Source organism: Camelus ferus, chromosome 8 (genome assembly GCF_009834535.1).
Source record: "Camelus ferus isolate YT-003-E chromosome 8, BCGSAC_Cfer_1.0, whole genome shotgun sequence".
Lineage (NCBI taxonomy): Eukaryota > Metazoa > Chordata > Mammalia > Artiodactyla > Camelidae > Camelus > Camelus ferus.
The window spans coordinates 31,973,060-31,997,344 of record NC_045703.1 but is presented as its reverse complement, the minus strand read 5'-3'; the positions used below and the strand labels follow the sequence as shown (position 1 = coordinate 31,997,344).

General features: G+C 44.4%; 1 protein-coding gene across 2 annotated transcripts in view; it reads right to left on the bottom strand.

Annotated features, from left to right (window-relative positions):
• CCN6 (cellular communication network factor 6) overlaps window positions 1–24,285 on the bottom strand; it is a 99,089-nt gene that overhangs the window by 48,098 nt on the left and 26,706 nt on the right. For both annotated transcript variants that reach the window (XM_032484724.1, XM_032484725.1), the window contains 2 exons: window positions 15,489–15,631; window positions 7,636–7,791 (listed from right to left, as the gene is read on the bottom strand). In XM_032484724.1, the coding sequence (XP_032340615.1) occupies window positions 7,636–7,641 (6 nt within the window). In that variant the 5' untranslated portion in view covers window positions 7,642–7,791; window positions 15,489–15,631. The remainder of the gene's footprint in view (window positions 1–7,635; window positions 7,792–15,488; window positions 15,632–24,285) is intronic.

Genomic DNA, 24,285 nt, shown 5'->3' with positions numbered 1-24,285 from the left:
TGAAGTCAGACTGTCTGGATTTATAGCCCAGCTCTAGTTCTTAACTAGCTGAGAGATGCTGGGCAAATTACTCACCTCCCTCAGTGTCAGTTTTCTCATCTGTGAAATGAGGATGCTAACATTACCTACGTTATCAGGTCGTTATGAGGATAAAATAAGGTAATACGTGTAATGGGCTTAAAACCTTGCCTAACATATTATGGGAATTCAAAATGTTATTAATAGTTGTTATTGTTTGTGTTAAAGAAAAATTTCAGGTAATTTAGTTTGGAGAAAGTATCAAAATATTGCTACAATAATGCTTGCAAGGGAAAAAGGCCTATAATAGGCCAAGTCAGAGTTATTCTGTAGGAAAACAGAACAGTACAAATATCATTGTTAGATTCCAAAAAAAAAAAGAATGCCTGGTTAAATGTCTCTGAAATCAGAAAAGATTGTCAGAAAAGACAACCAGCTGAAACTCAATTGGGTAGGAAAGTAACTAATTTCCTAGTCCAAATCTTCATCCTATTAAATTCAGCAGAAAATTGCACAGGCATTTTTTTCTCTAGGAAGAAGTAATGGATTTTTATCACATAGAAAAGTACTGCCCCAGACCAGATTTGGAACTTTTTTTTAATTGAAGTGTAGTTGATTTACAATGTTAGTTTGAGGTGTACAGCTAAGCAATTCAGTTATACATATACACACATATTCTTTTTTTCAGATTTCATTATAGCTCATTACAAGAAATTGAATATAGTTCCCTATGCCATATAGTAGGTCCTTGTTGTTTATCTATTTTATATATAGTAATGTGTACCTATTAATCTCAAACTCCTAATCTATCCCTCCCCCTGGTTCCCCCCAGTAACCACAGTCTGTTTTCTATATCTGTGAGTGTATTTCTGGCTTGGAAGAATTTTTCTATTATGGGGAGAAGTACACTAAAACTTCATACTCTCTCACTGCTTCCTTGGAAGTTTTCTATAAGGGGAACGTGATGATGAGCCATATGATCATCTCAAGATAATGACAGTGAGGTCTCACTCCCAAAGTAGACCCAGTGTATGTGAATAGGTCATATGACACCACAAGAGAAGAGTATAAAAGGAGTTCCAGTCATAATAACGATCCAATGATATCATGGAAAGAACACAGTGTTTGAGCCAAGCAGCCTTATAGCCAAATCCGGTTTGGCCAAATTATTTAACCTCTCTTAGTCTCACTTTACTTACCTTAAAATAAAGATGACACCGTCTATCTCACAGGGTTATTGTGTGGCTAGGGTAAGACAAAAATATGTCAAGTACCCAATATGCTGATATGTCATATAAACTCAAGATAATATTAATTTTCCCTTTTTTCTGCTCCCCACTTCTCTTTACCTACAATGCTCACAATAGCTAGGAATCTTCAACTTTTAGGTCAGATACAACCCAGTAAGTCTCCAGGCTAGTTGTCATACCTGCCTTTCTGCATTTGTTAGGAATCCTCAAGAGAAGAGCAAACCAGCAACAATTAGCTTCTCCCCTGCACTCCCAATGGCCACACTCATCACGAGAACGTAAAGCCCGAGTCAAGGGTATTATCTTCTAGTGGCCCCAAGGTGCCCAGTCTTCAGAGCTTCCGAGCTGCGTGAGACCCCCAGTGTGGCTAGGAGAACGGCCCTCTCCCACACCTCTGGGCCGTGCTTTGTAACTTGAGCTTATGTCCACAGTTAGAATGGTCCCAATAGCTTTGACTTGCGTCCTCCACCCCTAAGCACAGCACTCTCCTGCTGCTGGGGCTGGGCAGGGAAAGATGTTACAGAATCTCCTTCATCTCTCTCATAGAAAAAATAAAAATTCCCATGCATTAGATTAGAAGCAAATATGGTGATGGTGTGTATTTGGGGGAAAGGATGGAAGAGGGGTTGTTTACTGGAAGCAGGCAGTTCACTATGCTTAGTTGCAGAATAAACGTTTATTGACTATTCTGAATTTGAATGATGTTCGAGGAGGGAAGAAAACATAGACTCAATCTCTACTACATTCATGGCCAATTGAAAGGAGGAGACTGCTCCTTAAGGCCACAGCAGTTCTTTTTTTTTTTTTTTTTGTATATATATATATTTGTGTCTCATTCTCTGTTATATCCTCCATATATGTGCACATAATGGAATGTCAATAGTTACTGAAAGTATGAATAAATTAATTAATATTCCTCTTTGGCCAACTTAATATGTACGCAAAAGATGTAATTTTTTTGAGTTTTATAATATATCTTAGTATTTATTTAATGAAGGAAATGCTTCATTTCATAAAGTAGATGTGGCCAGGGGCTTATAAAACAACTGGTACACTTACTCTGTAGTTTGCAATTCTACTACACAAATTTTCAGAAGATGTGATTCTTGTCAGACTAAAACATTTGGATGAAGTATCAGGGCACTGAAAATGATGGCTTACTGTGTAAGTGAGGTTAATAACACATGTGCATTGTCAAAATTAAAGATTGGGCTCAGATTAGTCAAATGAGACTCAACAAAGAAAAACAAAGTGGTTCCCATATGAACAAAACGGGGCAAGCTGAGGACCGGGACTGTTGTCTGGCTGAGTGTGAGTCATAAATGGTTTGGAAGTCCACAGAGGGCCCCACGGCACCAGCAGACCGTGGTGTGTCAGGCTGGGCCGCAGGGATTTTGCGCTAAGGTCAAACAGACGTGTGTTCATTACTTTCGATTTGGCCTGCACCAAGTACAAACCCAGTGGGGATACCAAGTATGTTCTTCTTCAAGTTCCAAATTTCAAAATTAATGTAGACCAGTCAAAGAAGTTTTCAGAGGAAAATGAGGATGATAAAATTTTTGAAAAGTAAGTCTCATGAGAAAACACATATAAGATGGAACTATGGTTGGCTTTTAAGGAACGAGATTGAGGGGAGCCATGAGTCTTTGAGTCAATAGTTACTTTGCAGAGAGGACAAAATGATTTATTCTCTCCAGACCCAGTGGACTGTTGAAATGATAAAGGCATGGTGCTGACCTTGCTTCCTGAGCACTAATAAAATCTAGGACGTAGGCAGTGAGGACAGTCATTAGCATGGTCTGCTCCATCTGGGGCAAACGCTGGCCTTTAGTCAACATATTACTCAAAGCCCAGCTTCTCCCCACTAGCATAAACAGAACCTACCTCCCAAGAGATCTCAGAAAGAGGAAACAGTTCCTCATCCTCTCACATAGAAGGTATCAAAATAAAACTATTATCTTCTAGGAAAAAGCAATACGGTAGAGTGGAGAGGCATATGCCCTCACCACCAATGCCAGGTCCCTCTGATTCCCAGGCATGTGAATTGGTGAGGTCTTCAGATGCTGGAGTCACTGGGGGGTGGCGTCTCTGTCCCCTGTGAACTTTGTACACTTTAGTTTGGTTTATGCCTCCCAAATATAGGCCTAGAACCTATATAAGTTGTACTGAGATGCAAAAAGGAAGGTTTTTTTATAGCATGCAGAGCAATATGTCTCCTTCCTGGATGTTTAATACCTCATCCATCACCAAGGACAAAGCCATAGGCACTCAACAAAGACCCAGTACCTTTTCTCCAGCTCAGGCCTGCTCACCTGCCCCCTGTCTCGCCCTGAGCATATCTGTTCTGTCCTGTGTCTACATTCTCTGTCCTGCCACCTCTCCCCTAGTTTGCAAGCATGCCACTCTGTCCCCTCAGATTAACACTCCTGTGTAGGCCCTGCTTGGCCCTCATTTCAGACTTTGCCCCAGTGCTTTCTTTTCAATTTCCCTGGAGTGCCTGCTCTGCCTTCTGAGAGCCAACCTCGCCTCCCCCGCACCAGCTCAGGTTCCTAAATCCCAGACCTGGACAGAAGTCCCAGAACCCCAGGTCTAGGAAGCAGAAAGCTTGACCATACTCCCCAAGGTCACTCTGAATGTAACATTCTAAATATCTAGAAGGGTCATTCAAGATGAAAAATATAGACATTGGGCTGAGATTCTGAATCTCTCAACCTGCTGCTCTACTCTAAGGGGAGGGAGGGAGACGAAGACCCCTTCCCCTCAACTAGGAAAAATCCTTCTCTCTGTTCTGATAAGACAGGGTCACGAACAGTATGGCCCCAGGGATCAGAGAGGCGATGAAAATGGCTGCAGTGGAGCCGGAGAAGGAGTGGTGGGAACCACGGCCACTGTACTGCAGCCCACCTGGATCAGCCCACCGGGGCTGGCACAACAAAGCGCCACAGACTAGGGGGCTTAAACAACAGAAATCTCTTCCTCACAGAGGTTGGGAGTCCAAGATGAAGGAGTTGGCAGGTTTGGTTCCTTCTGACACCTGTCTCCTTGCTGTGCAGGTGGCTGTCTTTTTGCTGCATCCTCACATGGTCTCTCCTCTGTGTCTGCCTGTGTCCTAATCTCCTCTTCTTATAAGGACACCAGTCATACTGGATTAGGATCTCATCCTAACATAATCACCTCTTTAAAGACTCTGTCTCCAAATACAGTCACATTCAGAGGTCCTGGAGGTTAGGACTTCAACATATGAATTTTGGTGGACACAATTTGGCCCATGACACCATCTAAAAGGGGGGCCATTACTTGACTTCTGTCCACATATGCCATCATAGTGTGGGCCCAACACTGACGGTGCATCTTATTTCTCAGAAGAAAGCAGAAATCTGGAATTTCACACGAAATCCTCCATTTTTAAATGTGCGCAACTAATTTTTATTTCTTAAAAATACCACATGGGCTGCAGGTGCCCATGGGCAGCCGTCTTGTGACCTCCTCAGTTAAGCTTACGGTTCCCTGGAAACCCCGCAGCAGCATGGCAGTCTGAGATGCTCGAGCTGAGGTGGCCCGAGCTGAGGCGGCCCAAGCAGCTCTGGCAAAGGCCGGCCCGGCAAAGACCGACCTCAGGAAGGGGCTGAAAGGGAAAGGGCACACTTGTCCCTGAAGCCGGGGCTCTGGAGGTTAGCATCCTGTCCTGAGCCCCTGCCTGAGTCTGCTTGTCCTTCCCAGGGCAGGAGAGTGCACCAGGGGACATGTAGCCCAAAGAGAAAAGGGGAAACTGAACAACTGCTCTGTGGAAGTCAAAGTATTTAAACTTGCTACCCTTTGCTCCTCACACTTCTCCCCCAGCACCAGGGCTAAACAATGTTACTGGCCCACAATCAGCACCTCTGTCTTCAGGGACAGAGGGATGGAGGAGGTTTTCTTTGCAGAGGACTAGGAATGCACAGGAGAGTTGGGCCCCCACAGAGCCTGCCAGGAAGCCCGATTCCGAGTGGCCTTCAGGAAAACAATCAATCTGACCTGGCTCAGTCCCCGAGACAATCCTATAAACAGTGCATTTCAGAGAAGATCTGTGACTTCTCTGGGCTTCTTTCAGACACCCGGGGAAAGAAGCTGCTTCTAGGTACAGTAATGGTAGTGGTAGAGGGATTGTGAGCGGAGGGTCACATGTGACCCTTAATAGACATAACTGTGCCAGATTCCTGGTAGCCAAAGACTACCAGGCTCCAGAGCTGTCTGGTAGGGGTCGGGGGCTGAGAAGAATGGGGTTGGGTAGGTTTCATTTGTCAAATGGGCAGGAGAAGGTCAAGTCCTAAGAGGCAGAGGTGAAACTAGCAAAGTAGATCCACGTGGGCAAGGGCCATGATCTAACTCAGGGAGGGCAAACAGGACTGCGCTCATGCACCGAGTCTGACTGTGGTAGTTGAACAGGATCTGCAACCTTATGGGGACACTGAAGGAAAGGGTAGGTGATTGATTAGCCCTATCTGCCCTGAGCACAGGGTGGGGAGTGGTTATGACTGTTAATCCCTGCTGGAGGAGGTCAGGCAGTACCAATCAAATATCCACACTTGGGGATGGGAAACAGCAAGGGTGTTTCTGCCATAAGAGGCCAGAAGCTTGGTGAGGGGTCTCAGTATAAGAAGCCACAACAAAAACAAGGGATTCCATGTTATTTGTTTGGAGAGCAAAACAAAAGCTAAGGAACATGGAGGTCAAAGCAGAGAGGTGAGAACTTGAGGTGTTGGTTTTTAGAAGCTAACTAATAACCTGAAAACCAGGAAAGAGGTTCTCAATAGCCAAAACAAGTCAGGGGCCAGAATGGAGGGAAACAAGGAAAATGAACAAGAGCAGCACGGATCAGGGTACATGAGCACCTGGGGTATGGTTTGTTTGCTGGAGGAGCCAGGCAGCAAACAGCCTCAGACAGAGGGATCCAGTGCTGCACGTCTGACAGAGAACCCAGCTGCAGCTGGTTAAGAAAAATCACTAAATCACTTCAGGGCCCAGCCTAAGACAGGCCAACTCTTAGACCGCAAGCTCACTTATTCACTCACGGGAATATTTACTAAACAGCTGCACTGTGTCAGAAGCAGAGAGGTAACACGGCATACTTGGGCCCTGAAAAGGCTCAAAGTGAGGCAGGAAAAACAGAGGCTGGAGTCACCACAATGAATATGCTGAGCGCTGAGCTAAAGGTAAACACAACACGTGGTGGGCACACGGGTGCAGCAGAAATTAACATTCATATCAAAATGAGAGTGAGCTTGTTGAATTCAAGAGCCAGGACAACAAACACTTATACAAAACTACCTAACGTGTACCAGGCATCGTTATCAATCCTTTACACATATTAACTCTTTTCCTCCTCTGAGTGAGATATTTTGTTATTACCATTTTACAGATGGAGAAACTGAGGCTCAGGGACATTAAGTAACTTGCTCAAGGTCCCACAGTTGGTTAAATGGCAAAGCCACAGATAGAGCCTTGGTGGTCTGCCCCTAGAGCCTGTGCCATGCTGCCTCTTAGGGAAAGTTTAGAATTAGATCTAAAACATCATTCTTGACAGTTGTTTCAGGGTTAAAATGAACCTTGAAGTCCATCTAATTCAAGTGATACACTGGATGGGGATAATTAGGCGAAAGTCCTAAAAAATCTTTAATTCTTAGATTGTTATAAACACTGTGAGACCACAGAAGTATCCCATTCTTCTCTTTTAAGGGTTAAGATTCCTGGGACAAAATTAATGGGTACCCAGCAAGGATGTTACTCAATCTGAAATCAAAAGAAATCAAGGATGAATGATCAGGAGGCTGAGGGCTATACTACCAAAAAAGCCATGACCCCTTGCCTAGTTTCCAGATATGAGCAAGTTTTGTGGACCTGGAACCTAATAATTGAGCAACATCATAGCAAGTGTACCCAGTAATGATTCCTCCAGTCCTTCCCCAAAGAGAAGTGTAGTCATTCATCACGCATGCACTGAGGAAAGGGGACTGTCCAAACATTTTGACTTCTGTTGAACACAAGATCTGACTTGGCATTGGTAACTGGAGACTCAAAGTATCAACATGGTCCTGCTGTTAGAGTGAGAACATATGGGTTTCAGGTAATAAATGGAGACAGCCTGGCCCAGGTCTGGCTTACAGTGAGCCCAATACATCCATGGACCCATCCAACAGTCATACCCATGGGCCCTAGTTGTGCAATTCAATGCACATACACCCACACTGATGCCTTCGTCTGTAGGGAAATCCAAGTGAAAACCTCTGAAACAGCGTTCTTCCCAGACACAGTTCAAAATAGTAAATCAAAAGCAATATAGCTCCTTGGAGGAATGGCAGGAAACAAAACCCTAAAGGATGCATCTTACCTCCATTTACTTCAGTCTGATCCCTGCAAAAACCAGACGGATCCTGAAGGATGACAGTAGATGATGCCACTCAACCAAGCCCAAATGCAGTGGCTGTACCAGATGTGGTACATTTGTTGGAACATGGCCTTGGGTATGTGGAATGCAGCCCCTGAGCTGGCAAATATGAAAAAGAGGATCAGAAACAGATAACTGTGTATTTACACTCTGGTCTCAGGGCTATATTAACTTTCCCACCTTCTGTCATCATATAGTCCAAAATAAAAGCCTGGACTGGTTAGATACACCACAGAATATCATACTGGCCCACTATACTAATGACATCATGCTAATTGGATTGGATGAGCAAGAAGTGGCTAGTATGTTACAGGCCTGTCTAAACTACATGCACTCTGGAGAGTGAGAGAAAAACCTTATGAAGATTCAGGAACCTACCACATCAGTAAACAATTTAGGTATCCAGTGATCTGAGGAATGCCAGGGTGTCCCCTCCAAAACAGAGGATAAATTATTGCATCTTGCCCATGGCTCTGTGAAGAAAGGCGGCAAACAACATCTTATTCCTGTAATGGGCACCTGAGCCCTCACCCCATGGATGAGGGTCGGGGAAAGTGGGCAGTAAGAGTATTCCTGGAAGCCAGCACTGCTCAGAAAAGGCTAGCAATAATTTAACCATCAACAGAAGTGAGTGCAAATCACTTAATCCAAATGCGTCCCTACCTCACTTCCTTTTACGGGGAACCCAAAGGCTACTCCAACAACACCCAGTACAAGAGGAACTAAGAGTACAGATCTTTTTTTTTTTGATGGTGGGAGGTAATCAGGTTTATTTATTTATCTATTTAAAGAATTTTTTAATGGTGGTACTGGAGATTGAACTCAGGACCTCATGCATGCTATGCATGCACTCTACCACTGAGCTATACCCTCCCCTCCATGGATTCTTTTTTTTTAACATCTGTCCAGTGAATACATCACTGGGGCCCCTCCTAGAGCCTTGAAAATGGTACATGTATGAACATGTAAGAGGCTGTGGAGTTTAAGTGTCATTAGCTTTTAGGCAAATCCAACCACAGCCAGGAATCAAGAGAATGAGCAGCTAGGTGAGACTGGAGGAGGAGGGGGCGTCAGGCCAGTGCACACGCCGGGTTGGATATGAGTGCTTAAGTTTTAATGCGCGTTCCAGAGCCTCTTTTCTATTCCTATGTACATAAATGTTTTCACCACTGTGGCAATTGCCCAGGGCTTTTTGTTTGTTTATTTTATCAAACTAGGTTCCATCAAATACTCTCCTAATTAGGAACAGTTGGTGAAGTACAGGCACTGGAAGAAGAGCCAGCTCTCCATCCTCATCCAAAAAGAGGCATGGAGACCAAGAGTCTGGCTCCTTAGCTGCTGCGCTGGGTGGGAATTAGAAAGATCTGGCCATTTTTGCCAGAGTTGAAAATTCAAGAGCTTTAGACCAAAGCATGAGAGTTTGCAGCTTCAGTTTCCCCCGTCTGCAGATCCATGATATTTGCTAGTCAGTGACTGCTTGGCGAGTGGCACTATCGAACTGCAAAATATTAGTAGTATTGCTTTTCCTCTTTGATCTCGTGGGGCCAGATACATTTACGATATTGTCATTGTTTCCATGGCAGCAAATCATATTGTTCCCAAACAGGGGATTTTATGACTGCATGGCTGGATTAAGAAAAAGGCAAAATCAGATTGGGAGTGAGAGATTTGCTCAAGCATAAATATCTTCAACGAGAGCAAGGGGAATAGAGCAAAATTGCCTTTGGTTTAAATGTTCTTTTCACAAGTTCATCTCAGTGCAGAAGCCCCTTCTCCAGGCATATAATTTGTGTAATGATGCCGCTTTGCTTGAATTCACAGAAGGCTAATGTTGAAGCTCTATTTTGGGAATGCTTCAGAATGCTAATAGTAATTGTTTTGCAGCAAATATCTGGATTTCTGCTGTAAGCGGTTTTGTTTGGCTTTTCTATTTTTTTTTTAACTCTCTCAAGGTTTTATATACACAAATTTATTTGAAATAAACCAACTTCCAGATAAGAATTGGCCTTTTGTCATCAGAAAATCTGTCAAGAATTCTCTCTCCTCACCAGAGGCATCTGCTTTGCCTTGCTTTGGGTCCTGTCGACTTTATTCTCACATTTCCAGAGTCTCTCATTAGTTTCTGCCTATTGCCTGAGAAGAAAACAAAATTTCTAATTTTGAAGCCACTTAAATTGACCTCAGTTTCATTTAACTGTAGACAACACACAATGACCTGGGATTTTAAAACTCTGGGTCTCCCTTTGTCTCTCTCTCCCCTCCTCTCCCTCTCCACTCCCCCTCCCACCCTTAGCTTTCCCTTCCCTCCCTCCTCCCCCACTTCTCTCTCTTTCTTGTTTCCTCTCTCTCTCCCTTTCTCTCTCTTCCTGCTTTTCTCTCTCCCCTCATCTCTCTTCCAACCCCACCCTACTCCTTTCTTTGCACAGAAATATTTCCAGTACCTTCTAAGAGTGATCTCCGCCTCTCTTCCTTTTAACCCTCAAATACCTAGACTCTGTAAGTTCCTGCTGGTTTACAGCCTTCTTGCCAGGCAGCTCCCCTGGGGGGCACCACCCAGCTCCCACTTGCCGCATGCCCAGGAGATTTGCTGCTTCTTATCCAGGTCTCTCAGTGACCTTTCTCCATTCTTATTTTGAGGAGTCCGTCTTGTTGAATCCTAAACCATGAATTACCGGCACACCTCAGAGATATTGCAGGTTTGGTTCCAGATCACCACAAAAAAGCAAATATTCCAATAAAGCAAGTCACACAAATTTCTTGGTTTCCCAGTGCATGTAAAAGTTATGTTTACACTATATTGTAGTCTTTTAAGTGTGCAAAAGCATTATGTCTAGAAAATGTACATACATTAATTTAAAAATAGTTTATTGCTAAGTCATAGCAGTAACATCAAAGATCACTGATCACAGATCATGATAATAAGTATAATAATAATGAAAAGTTTGAAATATTGCAAGAATTACCAAAACGTGACACAGAGACATGAGGTGAGCCAATGCTGTTGGAAAAATGACACCAATAGACTTGCTTGACACAGGATTGCCAAAAATCTTCATTTTGTGGAGAAAAAAAAAAGGCAACATATGTGATACACAGTAAAGCAAACTGAGGTGTGCCTGTACTCCTCAATCTGACTCAGTTAGCAAGTGCTCTGTGGTGGTTAGTTTTATGTGTCAGTTTGGGTAGACTACAGTACCCAGTTATTTAATCAAACACTAATCTAGGTGTTTCTGTGAAGGCATTTGGTGGATGTAGTTAACATCTACAATAGTTGACTTTAAGTAAAGGAGATGACCTGCAATAATGTGGGTGGGCCTCATCCAGTCAGTTGAAGGCCTTAAGAGCCAAACTGAGGTTTCAAAGAAGAAATCCTGCTTCAAGACTGTAACAAGAACTTCTGCCTGGGTTTCCAGCCTGCCACCAGCTCCACAGATTTAGGACTTTCCAGAATCCCACAATTTGCCAGTCCTTAAAATCCATGTGTGTATGTCTGTGAGTGTTCCATTTCCCTAAAGTACCCTGGCTGGCACACACATATAAAGAAACTACTAGGTGTTCAGTGACATGCTGAGTAATATACTGTGAGAAATAAAGGACACATAAGATGTGGTTCATTTCTCTTAAAAAGTTTATAACTCATGGGGGAACCAAAACTAACTGTGGCTGAAATAATAGTAAATTGTTAAAAATAATAAAAATAAGATTTAGGTGTACTGTGTAGATGCTCAGGAGTTCAACACAAAGAAAGATCAGTGAGAACTGGAGGGGTCAGGGAACAGTTTATGGAAAAAGTGAGTATTGAGCTGGCCCTGGGGAGATGTGAGGATTTGGACAGGTATGAGCGAGATCAGAAGGCACCCAGGCAAGACAAGACAAGTACATAGGTGAAGGCACAGAGGCAGGCATCAGTGCAGTCTGGTGACAGGACCAGGAGGAGGACAGCTTGACTGGGACAGGATACATTTGAAAAATACAGAAAGCAAGGTTGGAGAGGTAATTTGAGATGGATTTTGGATAAACCTTGGGAAGATTATTTAGGCCTTAATGTGATAGAAAGAGATCCTAGAATTTAGAGAGAAAGATAATTTTTAGGTTGACTTAAATTCAAGTACCTTGCCCAAGCACCCATGGCTAGTTAGTGACAGAGCCAGAGAACCAGATTTCTTTTTTCAATTGAGGCGTAATTGACATACAATATTATATGAGCACCAGGTATACAACATAGTGATTTGATGTTTGTCAAGTCAAAATGATCACCACGATGAATCTAGTTAACATCTGTCACCATGCAAAGTTAATGCAATGTCATTGACTATGTTCCCCACGCTGCCCTTTACATCCCCAAGACATTTATTTCATAACTGGAAGTTTGAACTTCTTGATCCCCTTCACTAATTTTGCCCCCCCCCACCTCCCACAACTCTCTGGCAACATGTTTCATCAATGTCTTATGGTCTTCAGTGCATAGGTCTCTCACCTCCTTGGTTAAATTTATTTCTAGGTATTTTATTCCTTTTGATGCATGGTAAATAAAATTGTAAGTGAAACTGATTTCTTGGTTTCTGATTCTGATAGTTTATTATCAGTGTGTAGAAACACAGTAGAGTTTTGTGCATTAATTTTTTATCCTGCAACTTTACTGAATTCATTTATTTGTTATAACGGTTTTTTGGTGGAGTCTTTAAGGTTTCCTCGCTATAGTATCAGGTTATCTGCAAAGAGTGACACTTTTACTTCTTCCTTTCAGATTTGGATGCCTTTTATTCTTTTTTCTTGCCTAAATGCTCTGGCTAGGATGTCCAATACTATGTTACATAAAAGTGGCAATAGGGGCATCTTTGTCTTGTTCCTGATCTTAGAGGAAAAGCTTTCAGCTTTACAGCATTTGAGTATGGAGTTAGTTGTGGGTCTGTTATATATGGCCTCTATTACGTTGAAGTACACTCCCTCTATGTCCACTTTATTGAGAGTTTTTTTGATCATAATTGGATGTTGAATTTTGTCAAAAGCTTTTTCTGCTTTCTATTGAGATGATCATATGATATGTATTCTTCAATTTGTTAATGTGGTGTATCACATTGGTTGATTTGCAGACATTGGACCATCCGTGCATCCCTTGGATAAGTCCCACTTGATCATGGTATATGGTCTTTTCTACATTATTACATTCAGTTTGCTAATCTTCTGTTGAGAATTTTTGGATATATGTTCATCAAGGACATTGGCTTGAAGTTAGGGAACAAAACCATGTAAATAGCTGGGAAAGTGTCTGGAAATAACCAGAGAGGAGAACATGGAGCTCCCTTCTGGGTGCCCTTACATGCTCTGGCAGGTGACTGGCAGGAGCATGAGATGGAGAGGCAGAGCAGTTTGGAGGTGTGGGGAAGGAGACAGGCTGAAACAGCCAGTAGCCTCTGCCGGATGAACATGCATTTCGGATGAATGGAGATCATGCCGGGCAGAGGAGCTGCAGAAGGCAGACAGTAAGGATGGGAAGTGATCCCCGTCTTTCCCCAGTAGAGATTGCACCCAGGGCACAATCCTTATCTGGTTCCCCATCTACCTCCAGAAAAAAGCTGGCCCTTCCGAGTGCCCACTTCATCAAGGCTACCATTTTGCCAACTCCATGAGAAATCTTTGGTTCATTTTTTTAAATAAAAAAAAAATTGAAGTATAGTCAGCTACAATGTGTCAATTTTTGGTGTACAGCATAATGTCCCAGTCAGGCACATACATACATATATTCATTTCCATATTCTTTTTCATTAAAGATTATTACAAGACACTGAATATAGTTCCCCATGCTATAACAGAAGAAATTTGGTTTTTTTTTTTTAATATATAGTGGTTAACCTTTGCAAATCTCAAACTCCAAATTTATCCTTTCCCACTCCCTTACCCCCGGTAACCATAAAATTGTTTACTGTGTCTGCAAGTCTGTATCTTTTGTAGGTGAGTTCATTAGTGTCCTCTTTTTTCTTTCTTTCTTTTTTTAGATTCCACATATGAGTGATATGATATGGTATTTTTCTTTCTCTTTCTTTTAGTCTTTATTAATCCAGTTCATTAGCAAGTCCTGCTGCCTTGTTCCTCTCTTGATATTTAGCCTTTCCACCTTTCTTTTCATACCATCACAGTCTGAGAACAGACACGGGTGATTTCCCAGGGGAATCGTCTTCCTCCTCAGACATCTTCCCTCTAAATCTATTACCCTCCTCCACTGACCCTTGCCACCCCAGCCAGAATTATCTTCCCCTGTTGGTATTGTTTTTATTGAACCATCATTTTTATTTTACTTTTCGTACCCTTCTTGGGCTGGGATTCTAACAGTTTTCCACATCACCAAAGATAGAGCCAAGGGGTTGATCCTTTGTATCAAAGACCAGGGAGCTCTACCTTCACCTTTCCATTGTGTCCCTCCCCCTAGGCCTGACCTTCTTCTTGCCCCAAACCTGTTCCCAGGCGGTAGCACCTGCTCAGCCAGGCCATCTGGGAAGACTTGCTGAATGGATCCAAGACAGGCAGAGGCCTCCCTGGCTCCATCTGGTCATGGAATTCCCACCACTCCCTATATCTTCTTGACACCTCATTTATGTGCTTGTCCTGATCTGTCACTCCCGCTCCTGGCATATAAATATGATGTTACAGGATCACAGGGCTAAGGACAGTGAGGGTCTGTGGCTTTGGTTTGTCAGCTCTAAGGATGGCTCCCACTTTATGCAACTGCTTAGTTCCTTGGTCTAAAAACATAGGGAGGAGGAAGCATCCCTGAAACCACGAAAGCTCAAGCACAATGATGTGCTCACAGCTTTAAAAACAACAGCAAAAAAAAAAAAAAAAAAAAAAAAAAGCAGCATTTCCATGTTGATGTTTCATTAAAAGGCAACAGCAGGGCAAACTTAGGTATTACTGCAAATACGTGCTGTGAATCTACCAACTTTGAGTGGGTTGAAGTTCAGAAAAATGCACTCCCACTCCAAACCCCAAATCCCTATTCTCATCACGAAACAGCAAAGTCATGGGCCAGGAACTGTGATTTTAGCCTTTCTCTGAAAGCTCTCCTCCTGGCTCCTGACCCAGCTTGGAGAGCACCCTCTGGCCGCATTTTTCAGAGGAATGAACACCCCCAGCCTGTGAGCTAACTTGGCCGAAACATCACCCTGGAGACTCAGAACTGGCTTCAGAAGAATAGGAGGGGCAGAAGACCAGGGAAGAACAGAGACAGGGCAGGAAGCATCTTTGGCTGATTACTGCTGTTGGATGTCCAGCTCGGGGGAAGGAAGTCTTCAACAGCGGAGAGCAGGAGGAAGAAATGGAGAGCTGGCCACCCTCTGAGAGTGGGTGACCAGGAGCCCCCAGCTTCCGCACAGGCACTGCCTGTATGCCATTTCTGGGCTCCCGTCTCCATCCCCCTGCTCCACCCTCTCTCCAGCAGGCGTACACAGCCTACAGTCAGAGCAGTTGATGCTATCCTGGGCAAACTGTAAAGGCAACTGAGAAGGCTTTAAAAAACAAATCCCAGTGATCTATTTGGGAGAAATCTGCTGGTGAAATAAAAAGGCAACGTTTTGAATAGCATCGCCAGCCCTGATGGCAGTGAGCGGTGCAAGTGAAACAAACTCTTCAGTCCTGAGCTTCTCTATCAGGGAAAACAGTGAGGAAATGTCTATCTCGCCTTTGTTTGCGGGAAATTTCATGAACACTCCCGTCTTTGCAGTTTTCATTCTGTTCTCTTAGTCAAACACAAGTCCTGAACCACACACTAGAGGTCGCTGTTCATTACAATCTAACCTCACCTCTGACCGGGCGGGGGAAGGCCTCCTGTCTTCGTGGTCTTCTCTGCAGGGGGAGCAACCTGCAGGCTTTGCAGGCAGGAAAATCTGCTTGGTCACACCCAGGCCAGATACGTCCGGATGCAGGGGCCTGCAAGTACGTTGCCCTTCATTACATAAACAGAAGTATAAAAAGAAGAAAAAGCAAATTACCAAAAGTGCTTCAAATTAATTAGAATTTTAAAAAAAAATACTGCATAATTTGTGACGTTTAATACTCCTGGGCCTTTCCAACTGCCCAGGGTATCACTTCTTTTCAGGTGACCCACCATGTACCGTAAGAAGAACCTGAGTACAAACCAGGGTTTAAACACGGACTGTACCTGCAGCTAGCCACCACTACAGACGCCATGGGGCTGGTATCCTTCCCAGCTGGTTCTGCGCCCAGAATGTAAAACAGCTAAGACATAAAATGACAAGACAACAAAGCAGATAGCACGGTAAGCAGTTACAGCCTCTCTCGATGCTGAGATTTTTAGAGCTGCTACTCGAAGAGCAACACTGTTCTAATCAAAGGCCATTGTCAGTGAACCAGAGCGCAGCCTGGCTGCCTCCTGTTATTCCTTTCCTAATTCTCCTGTTTATGTCCACCTGTCCCCTCTTTAGTCCTAAATTGTAAGTTGCAATTCACTCAACACAGACCAATCCCAAAGGCGACAGAGGCCGGAGCTGACATAAAAGTCAGCAAATGACTGTTTCCAGACAAGGCGTGAAGCGTTGATTTAGTGTTTGCTGCATTTCCATATCTGTCCTTTACTCTAGACCCAGAGCAGAATCTAGATGGTGATGCAGCGTCGTTTCACCTGCAGGCACGGCTACAAGACAACGTGCAATGCAGCATTAAGACCATAGCCCAGACTCCAACTCTTGGGGAAATCCCAAAAGATAGGAGTGCAGAGCAGCAGTGTAGACAGCCCTGGTGTTCTTGGTGAAGAGTGGGGCTTAGACCCTCTGGCCTGTGGGTGGCTGGGAGCTCGAGGGGCTGGGGAGCGGCACAGCAGGGGACAGGGAAGTACACAGGAGGGAGCCTGGCTTCTGTGAGGAGACGCCCACCTGCAACCCAGGTGGGGCTTGTCCCAGGCTGGGGTGCCGTTGCTGAGTCGGGAAGGAAGAAGGAATGACAGCACCAGAGCAGGAGGGATGTGATGTGCACACCGTCAGAGAGGAGTTTGGCTGTGCACTTTCGCTATAGTGGCAAAATACACGTAACAAAAAATTTACCATTTTAATCATGTTTAAGTGTACAATTCAGTGTCATTAGTATATCCACATTGTTGTGCAACCATCACCACTACCAACTCCAGAACTTTTCATCATCTCAAACTGAAACTCTGTACTCCCCATCCCCTCCCCTACCGCCGGTCCCGATATTCTATAATCTGCTTCTTGTCTCCATGAATTCGCCTACTCGGGTACCACATATAAGTGGAATCATACAACATTTGTCCTTTTGTGTCTGGCTTATTTCATGTAGCACAATGTCTTCAAGGTCCATCTATGTTATCGTACGTGTCAGAACTTCAATCCCTTTTAAGGCTTTTAAAAAATATTCTATTGTGTGTGTATACTACATTGTGTTTAGCCTTTCATCTGTCGATGGACATTTTTGGCTATTGTGAGCAATGCCACTATGAACACTGGTCTACAAGTATCCATCTGGGTCCCTGCTTTCAGTTCTTTTGGGTATATACCTAGTAGTGGAATGGCTGTATCAATATGGTAATTCTATGTTTACCTTTTTGAAGAACTACCAAACTGGTTACCACAGTGTCTACACCATTTTATATTTCCACCAGCAAAGCACAGGGATTCCACATCCTCATCAACATTTGTAATTTTTCTGTGGATTTTTGACGCTGGCCATTCTAACTGGTATAAACTGGTATCTCCTTGTCGTTTTGATTTGCATTTTCCTAATGATCAATGATGTTGAACATCTTTTCATGTGCTTATTGGCCATTTGTATGTCTGGTGAAATGTCTACTCAAGTCCTTTGCCCGTTTTTGGATGAGTTACAATTTAGAGGCAGTTTGATGTTTCAGTTTTGGCTTGGCCACTTCCTACACTGGTGACCCTGAACTACTTACATAATGTCTCTGTGCCTCAGTTGCTTCCTCTGCAAGGTAGAAAAAATAGCATTTACCCCATAGGATTGTATGAGGATTGAGTGTGTTCGTATCTGTTAAAAGCTGTGAATAGTGCCATAGCAGACACTCAGGTTAGATTTAGTATTACATGAGGTTGCTTGGAGAGGGGAGAGACCGAGTATGGGGGAGCAGTCAGGAGACAGCGTCCTGCCACCACTTGGTGGGACGGGCCTCCACCATTTCCTAGTCTAGCCTCTTTATATAGCAGGAAAGGAGAGAGACAAAAGTGAAGCCCCAGAGCCCAGTGGCAAGAGGGGTCCTTGAAGCCACCTCCCCAGAGTCCAGGTCCAGCACTCCTTCTACCCAGCTTTCTCTCTCTGACTTGGCTTCAGCCTGCAGCATTGGTTAATGTCCTCACGGGATATGATGTGAACCCCTTCAGCAGCCCCCTGATGTCCTCTTATTGGCAACTCAAACTTGCATCAGTGGGCCTGCAAAAGCCGTCAGTTCAGAGGATCGGAAGGGGAGCTGGCATGAGCAAGAAGCAGTGTTGCCTCCAGAATTCCCTTTTGGAGAAAGGAACTCCAGGCTCTGTCAGTGTTCCAGGCGCTCTGGCTTTCAGACAGCACCATAGTCCTTGATGACTTGTTCCCACAGTTCCCTCTGACGTCCTCCATGTGTGGCAGAGGCCAGTTAGAGTGGAAGACCAGGGACCATGGGACCCTGGGACCACAAAAAAGCCAGAGAGTATAGGCAGCCTCACTCACTTCAGATGATGGTCTGACTGAACCGAGCCCTGCTTAACTGTGTAACTGATTACTCTGTGCCCGCCAGCAAGCGTGAAGAGGCCAGCTGCCTCCCAGCCCCCTTGGTGGCAGGTGACAACAGAAATTGCTGGATTAATGACCAGAAAATGAGCTGAGGCCACACAGTCTGCTGAAGGTTGGTCCAGCACCTCAGACACAGAATGCCCGGAATCACTGGTGAGTCAATACAGCCTCTTCTCACAGTGTCCGAGGCTGAAGTTCATTTCCAATTCCCTAAATTGTCCCCAAACTCCAGCAGCAGAACCTGTTAACATCAGCTTTAGCAAACCCGGCCGCCTCGCATCTCATCTTAGACCCAGCTTAGAACGTGACTTCTTCTGTCTACCGCCCTCAACCACGCACGGCCGAGCCTTCATCTCGAAGTCACACCTTCATCTCTAAGCTGCACCGCCCCTCACCGTGCGGTCTGCTTTCTGATGACTCACGTCAGATTTCCTGTTTGGCTTCCTTTATAGATGCACGGTTCCTGGTGTTTTCACCCATCTTCTGCGGTGCATCCGGCCCAAGAACGCTTATCGCCCTTGTCAGTTTAGCAGCTGTACTTCTCCGCTGATGCTGCCCCAGGCAGGAGAAGATAACTTCACACTTTAAAATATTTTGAGTACTTCTTCTTTCTTATGCTTTTCCTCTTTTCTTCTAGGATTAATAAGAGTGGGCTTTTACAACACCAAGGCCCTAAATACATCTGTAGTAGCCTGTCCAACAAGCGAAAAGCCAGAACAGGCCCATCACCAGGCCTCCCCAAGTGTGAGGAGGAGGCCAAGGGAACCCCAGCACAGAGGATGACCCCCCCACCCCCAGGCCCTACTCAGCCATTTGGAGGAACAGTTCAGAGCTTTGGGGGTTGCCCAGTCCCCCAAAGGGTAATTAACAACAAGGGTAATTAACACTGCACGCAGAAGGCAGCTGTGGTGTTGACTGGTTGTTTTCAAACTGTGCTCCCCAGAGGTGTCGAGGCACACAGAGACAGAGGAGACAGAGATCATAAGTGGAGAACGAGGGAGAGGCAGGCACTGGGCGTCCTCCCTCCATTCAAGCACAGCAGCTCTGAATTTCTATACATCACACAAGCTTGTCCTTGGAAGACGAGCATCTGTGCCCCTAGACATGCCAACCCACCAGGGAACTTGAAAGGGCGCTGTCCCGAAGGCAGGTCCTGGGTCTAGCCTAGCCCCACGGCCTATCGCAAATCACTGAGCTTGAAGTCTCCCTGCCATGTCTGAACTTTAAAAGCCTTGGACTAGGAGCTGGACAAGACCCTTCCTTTTGACTATTCTTTGTAACCCTTAGATGACCATGTCAGTTCCAAGTCAAAAAGACTCAGGACTGAACTCTAGCCCGGCTACCTGCAGCTCTGTTACCTAAGGCAGGACCCGCCTCCTTGCCTTTCAGGTCACCCTCCCCTGTGATCACAAATCATATTGGTGACCTTGCAAGGTTATTGTGAAGATTAAAAACAATGCATAGAACTTTCTCAGCTCAAAGTAGTTGTTTAGTAATGGGCAGCCATGACCCACCATGATTTTTATGCATGCCCCTCAACTGGGCTATCCTGGTACCAGCAACTTACCTGTGGGTAACTGAGTGGGAGTTCACCAGGATGTTCATGCAAGGATATTCATAGCAGCAAAATGTGCAATACCAAAAAAAAAAAAAAGTGGGGGACAAATAGAGGGTGTCCGTTGATCAGGAACTGAATATGTGAATGATGAATTAGGCCTCTCTGTCTATGTGTATTTTGTACCATGGATAGGGTTGCCATTCTTTTGTTTGTTTATCTCTTCATACTTCTCTGTATTAAAGGAAAGTTCAGTAAGTGTTATTTTTAATGCAAACATTCTATATTCTGAATATATTTGGTGAGTAAGTTTTTCCTGTGACAAGGCTGATGAGGCAGGTGGCGATGGTCACTGTCAGTATTCAGGAATCGCGGGGTGTCATTCAGGAGAGCTGTCAACAAGGATCAGGCTCTTCAGGTGGATTTTCTCTGGCTAGTCTTTTTTCTGGACCACATCTGCTCCACCTGATGAATTACTGGGTCTTTCCTGGGAGCTTCTCCAAGTGAAATAACTCTGACCCTTGCTTTTACTTTTCTCTGTTTTACAACACAGAGACTAGGGGAAAGGAGAGTTTACAATCCTTACCGAGTCTCAAAACGTTTAACCAAAAGCTCAGCTGAGCATCGTCAGGGTTCCTTCAGGACACAAACTCGACTTCTCCATTTTCAATGTAGGCGTCTCAGCAGCTGGGTTTGCGTGTGTAGAGGCTTTCCATCTGCAAGCAGGTGATCTATTCCACTTACAGAAACAAAGGCTGCTGTCCTTATATATAAAGCTCAGATCTATAGGGTTTCTCTATTTTATTCTTAAAATTTATTTTCCTAACTACTTTTAAAATAAAATGTTCATTTTTCAAGTATATAGGTCAGTGCCAGCCAGATATTGCCATCATACAGAGTAAACACTCAAGCCAATACTGGTTCAAAGATGCAGGATTTCTGGCCTAGGAAATAAATGTATGAGTAGGCTTGTTTGGTCTCTTTCTCATGTGTGAACATCCCACACACACGTTGAATGTCACACTACTTCCTCTGGCTTTGGGGCCCCATTATGACATCCTGTCTTACCTGAGTTCTGAAGTGTGCAAAGCTCTACACAACCTTTTCCTCTCCTTCCCCCAATACACTTACATCACCCAAACTCCCCTATCCACATATAATCTCGAATTTTCTCCCTCATGTAGATGTCAGAAGGAAAGAAGCTGATCCACTAGTTTAGCTTATAGTGTGAATGACTGTGGCCTGATAATTTTCTCAGGGAATGTGAAGGTTTTATTAGAGGCATTAATGCAAATCTGTACCCTGGAGAGATTATAAATATTTCACATTTTCTTTCCTCCATTCCTAACCCAGCCCAGAGTTTGATGGGTCCACAGTCTTATTGTGGGAGGGGTCCTCGGGGCAGAGAAGATCTCAGCTCATCAAGAGAAAGCAGCTTCTTTCCTGGTAGACTGTTCTCCTATGGTCCCAACTCCTTCCTATTTGTGTATCACATAGCCATCACTTTCCTTCCTCCATTTTTTACCCCGTGGCCCAGAGTCCATAGGCCTTTGTTCTTTCTCTCTTCATTTTCAAGGCAGCTCACAGACATCCTTCTTCTTGGTGTTAACCTACTTCCCATATTCTCTCTTCCTAGTGGCTGCGCAGGTATCTGGGGACAGATCACAGAAGGGCTCTGCTTTTATGTCCAGGTCTCCCAGATGCTGACCTTCCATGCCTAACAATGTGTCCCCAGGCTTGGGGAGCACAGTGTAGAGAAAAGTCACCAGGGTGTAGGCTAAGAGTCTCATTCTTAAAATCATGATTGCTGCCTGTTCAAGAGCCCCTGAGATGTCTGCCGTGTGTTTTCAGGCAGCATTTACTTTCCTCCTACCTTCTGCCACTCTCTACCCTCAAGATCCCCCCTGTGAGGACCCCTGCCTCCCAGCTGTCCTGCAGCTCCTCTAATTACCTTGTTGTGTTTCTCTGAATCACAATCTTTTTCTGAATCACAGTCTAGGGGTGAGGTCTGTTTTCCACTATTGTTAAAAAGCAAAAATATGAGACAGTTGGGTCTACTCAGTGGCTTGGAGCTGCCAGTGGGACCACTTTTTCACTTGAGTACAATTTTTATTTCATTACAGTTCCCCTTCCCTTGGAAGTTGGCACAAATCCTCCAGACCAGGAGATATTGTGGAATGCTGGCTGCACAAAATATCATCAGAACAACTGTTGATAAGTCAAAGCTGTTTGTTGCTCACAGCAGGAAAGGAGATCACTTCTCCTCTGAGTCTCAGAATCATCTCTGGGCAGGAAAGGCTAAAGAGATATATTTACTGAGATTTTGAAATCTGGCTTAAGACAGGTGTTTCAAAGTGGGAGTGTGGTCAGGCCTGAGGAAGCATCATGATGTAATTTAGGATTGGTGGACAAAACAAAGCAAGGATTTTAAGGCAAGAGATTCAAAGAGTCTTAGGGTATAAACTGTCATTTGATGCTTTTTAAGTTAAAGAATGAATAAGTCTTTCAGAAAGTTCCTGCAATGATCAATAAAGTTGTCTGCAACTTTCATCTCCCTGGGCATGAGTTTCCCAGAAGAATGAAGTTATCTGGAATAGTAAGGTCATGTGTGAACAGTAAGCTGAGTAGGACGTTTGATCCCCAGTAGTAATAAGACCAAATAGTGCCAACAGTGCTATCCTTAATTGCGTCATTCTACGCCATCCTGTACAGCCATCCCCACCCTTCCTTTCAGAATCTGCAGACCTAGAAATTTCACTCCATCTCTTCTCTCATAGTGGTTCCTTCCTCATCCAGTTCACAGTCTGGCAAGATAAAGGATTCCTATTTTCATGCCCAGCTCAGCCACATACACTCCACTTGAAGGCCATCCCATGCAAGCAGACTTCTGTCCAGCCTTCTGGGCAGGCCATGACAGGCCTGGATCCACACACAATAGATATGCACCACTGGTCCTTAGCCACATTGGTGCCCCAGCCCAAGAACATGGCGCTCCATGCACACCAGCTCTCAGCAGCCCCTCATCTAATTCTCATTCTACCCTGCACCCATAGGATGACAGTGAGGTTTTTGACCTCCTTCTCTGCCTGTCCCACCAATTCTCTGTAAAATAAGGTTGATAAAATTGGCCAGTCTCACAGGGAAGAAGTAGTTAATAGATATTAAATGATTACAGATGATAACTACGAGGAAAATATAGGGCACCAGATATAATCACCACAGACATGCTCTGAGCCTCGATGCTGGGACAGTTCTTTCTATCACAAGGTAAAAAAGAAAGAAAAAACATTTAAACATTTAAAAAAATGCCTTTCTCAGTAAAACTTTTATAATGGAAAAAAAAATGTAGCATTTGGCCCCTCCATCCTGACTACAAAAGGATTCCACAGGCAAATAGTGTTCCTAGAAGAAGCTGTCCGGCGCATACTTGCTCATTCATTAGTCAGAGCGTGAGCGCTCTCTCGCAAACCGGTTCTGTGACATTCTCATCGGAGGAAGTCACGTGGGCACCTCCAGTGCGTTTCCAAGTGTGAGTCTGGCTTCGGTGGAGCTGTTTGTGGGCAAGGCCCACATGAAAGCCAAGCAGGTGGCTTTGCGAGGTTGAGGCGGGAGGGAGAAGTTGACTTCAGGGACCGGAGGGCTTGGAAACCTGACAGACTGAGCACTAGGTGCTATTTTTAGATGGTAGTTCTTCAACCTGATTGACATGATGAATGCCAGGCAACATAAGACCCTAAAGGAAGGCGCCTGATTTCGCCATCAAATGCAGCAGAGAATAATAATTAAAAGCTCTTCTCCTTAATGGCCACCTTTACTCAGTTAGTTATACCTCTTAACTTCTGGGTGGTGGATCATATTTTGGTACTTGAAGAGCATAGGGAATGTTTTTGGATTTTATTATTTTTCATCACGTGAGATTTTTAAAATAAAGAGATCTAAGTCTGTTTGGATTTCAAGTGTTCTTTTTGTTTTAAAGTTTCCAAGTGAAAATACCACCGAAATTTAGACCACCTGAGGGCTTATGAAGTCTGGAGAAGACGTGGCGGTATTGTCCCCCTGCCTCCCAAGCTGAGGGGAGGCACAGCCCGGGGGATCCTGCCGCACACCTGGCCTGCTCTCCAAGAGAGGCGGCCACAGAAGAAAAAGTGGCTGTCCTTGCGATTTGTTTCACTTTGAGGAATAGAGACCCACTGAAGTGAAGTCAAATAAAGGATTTTTTGTGAAAATACATGAGAAATGAAAAGTACTGGAGTTCCAAGGACAATACAAGGGGCCACTGTAGAGCTAGG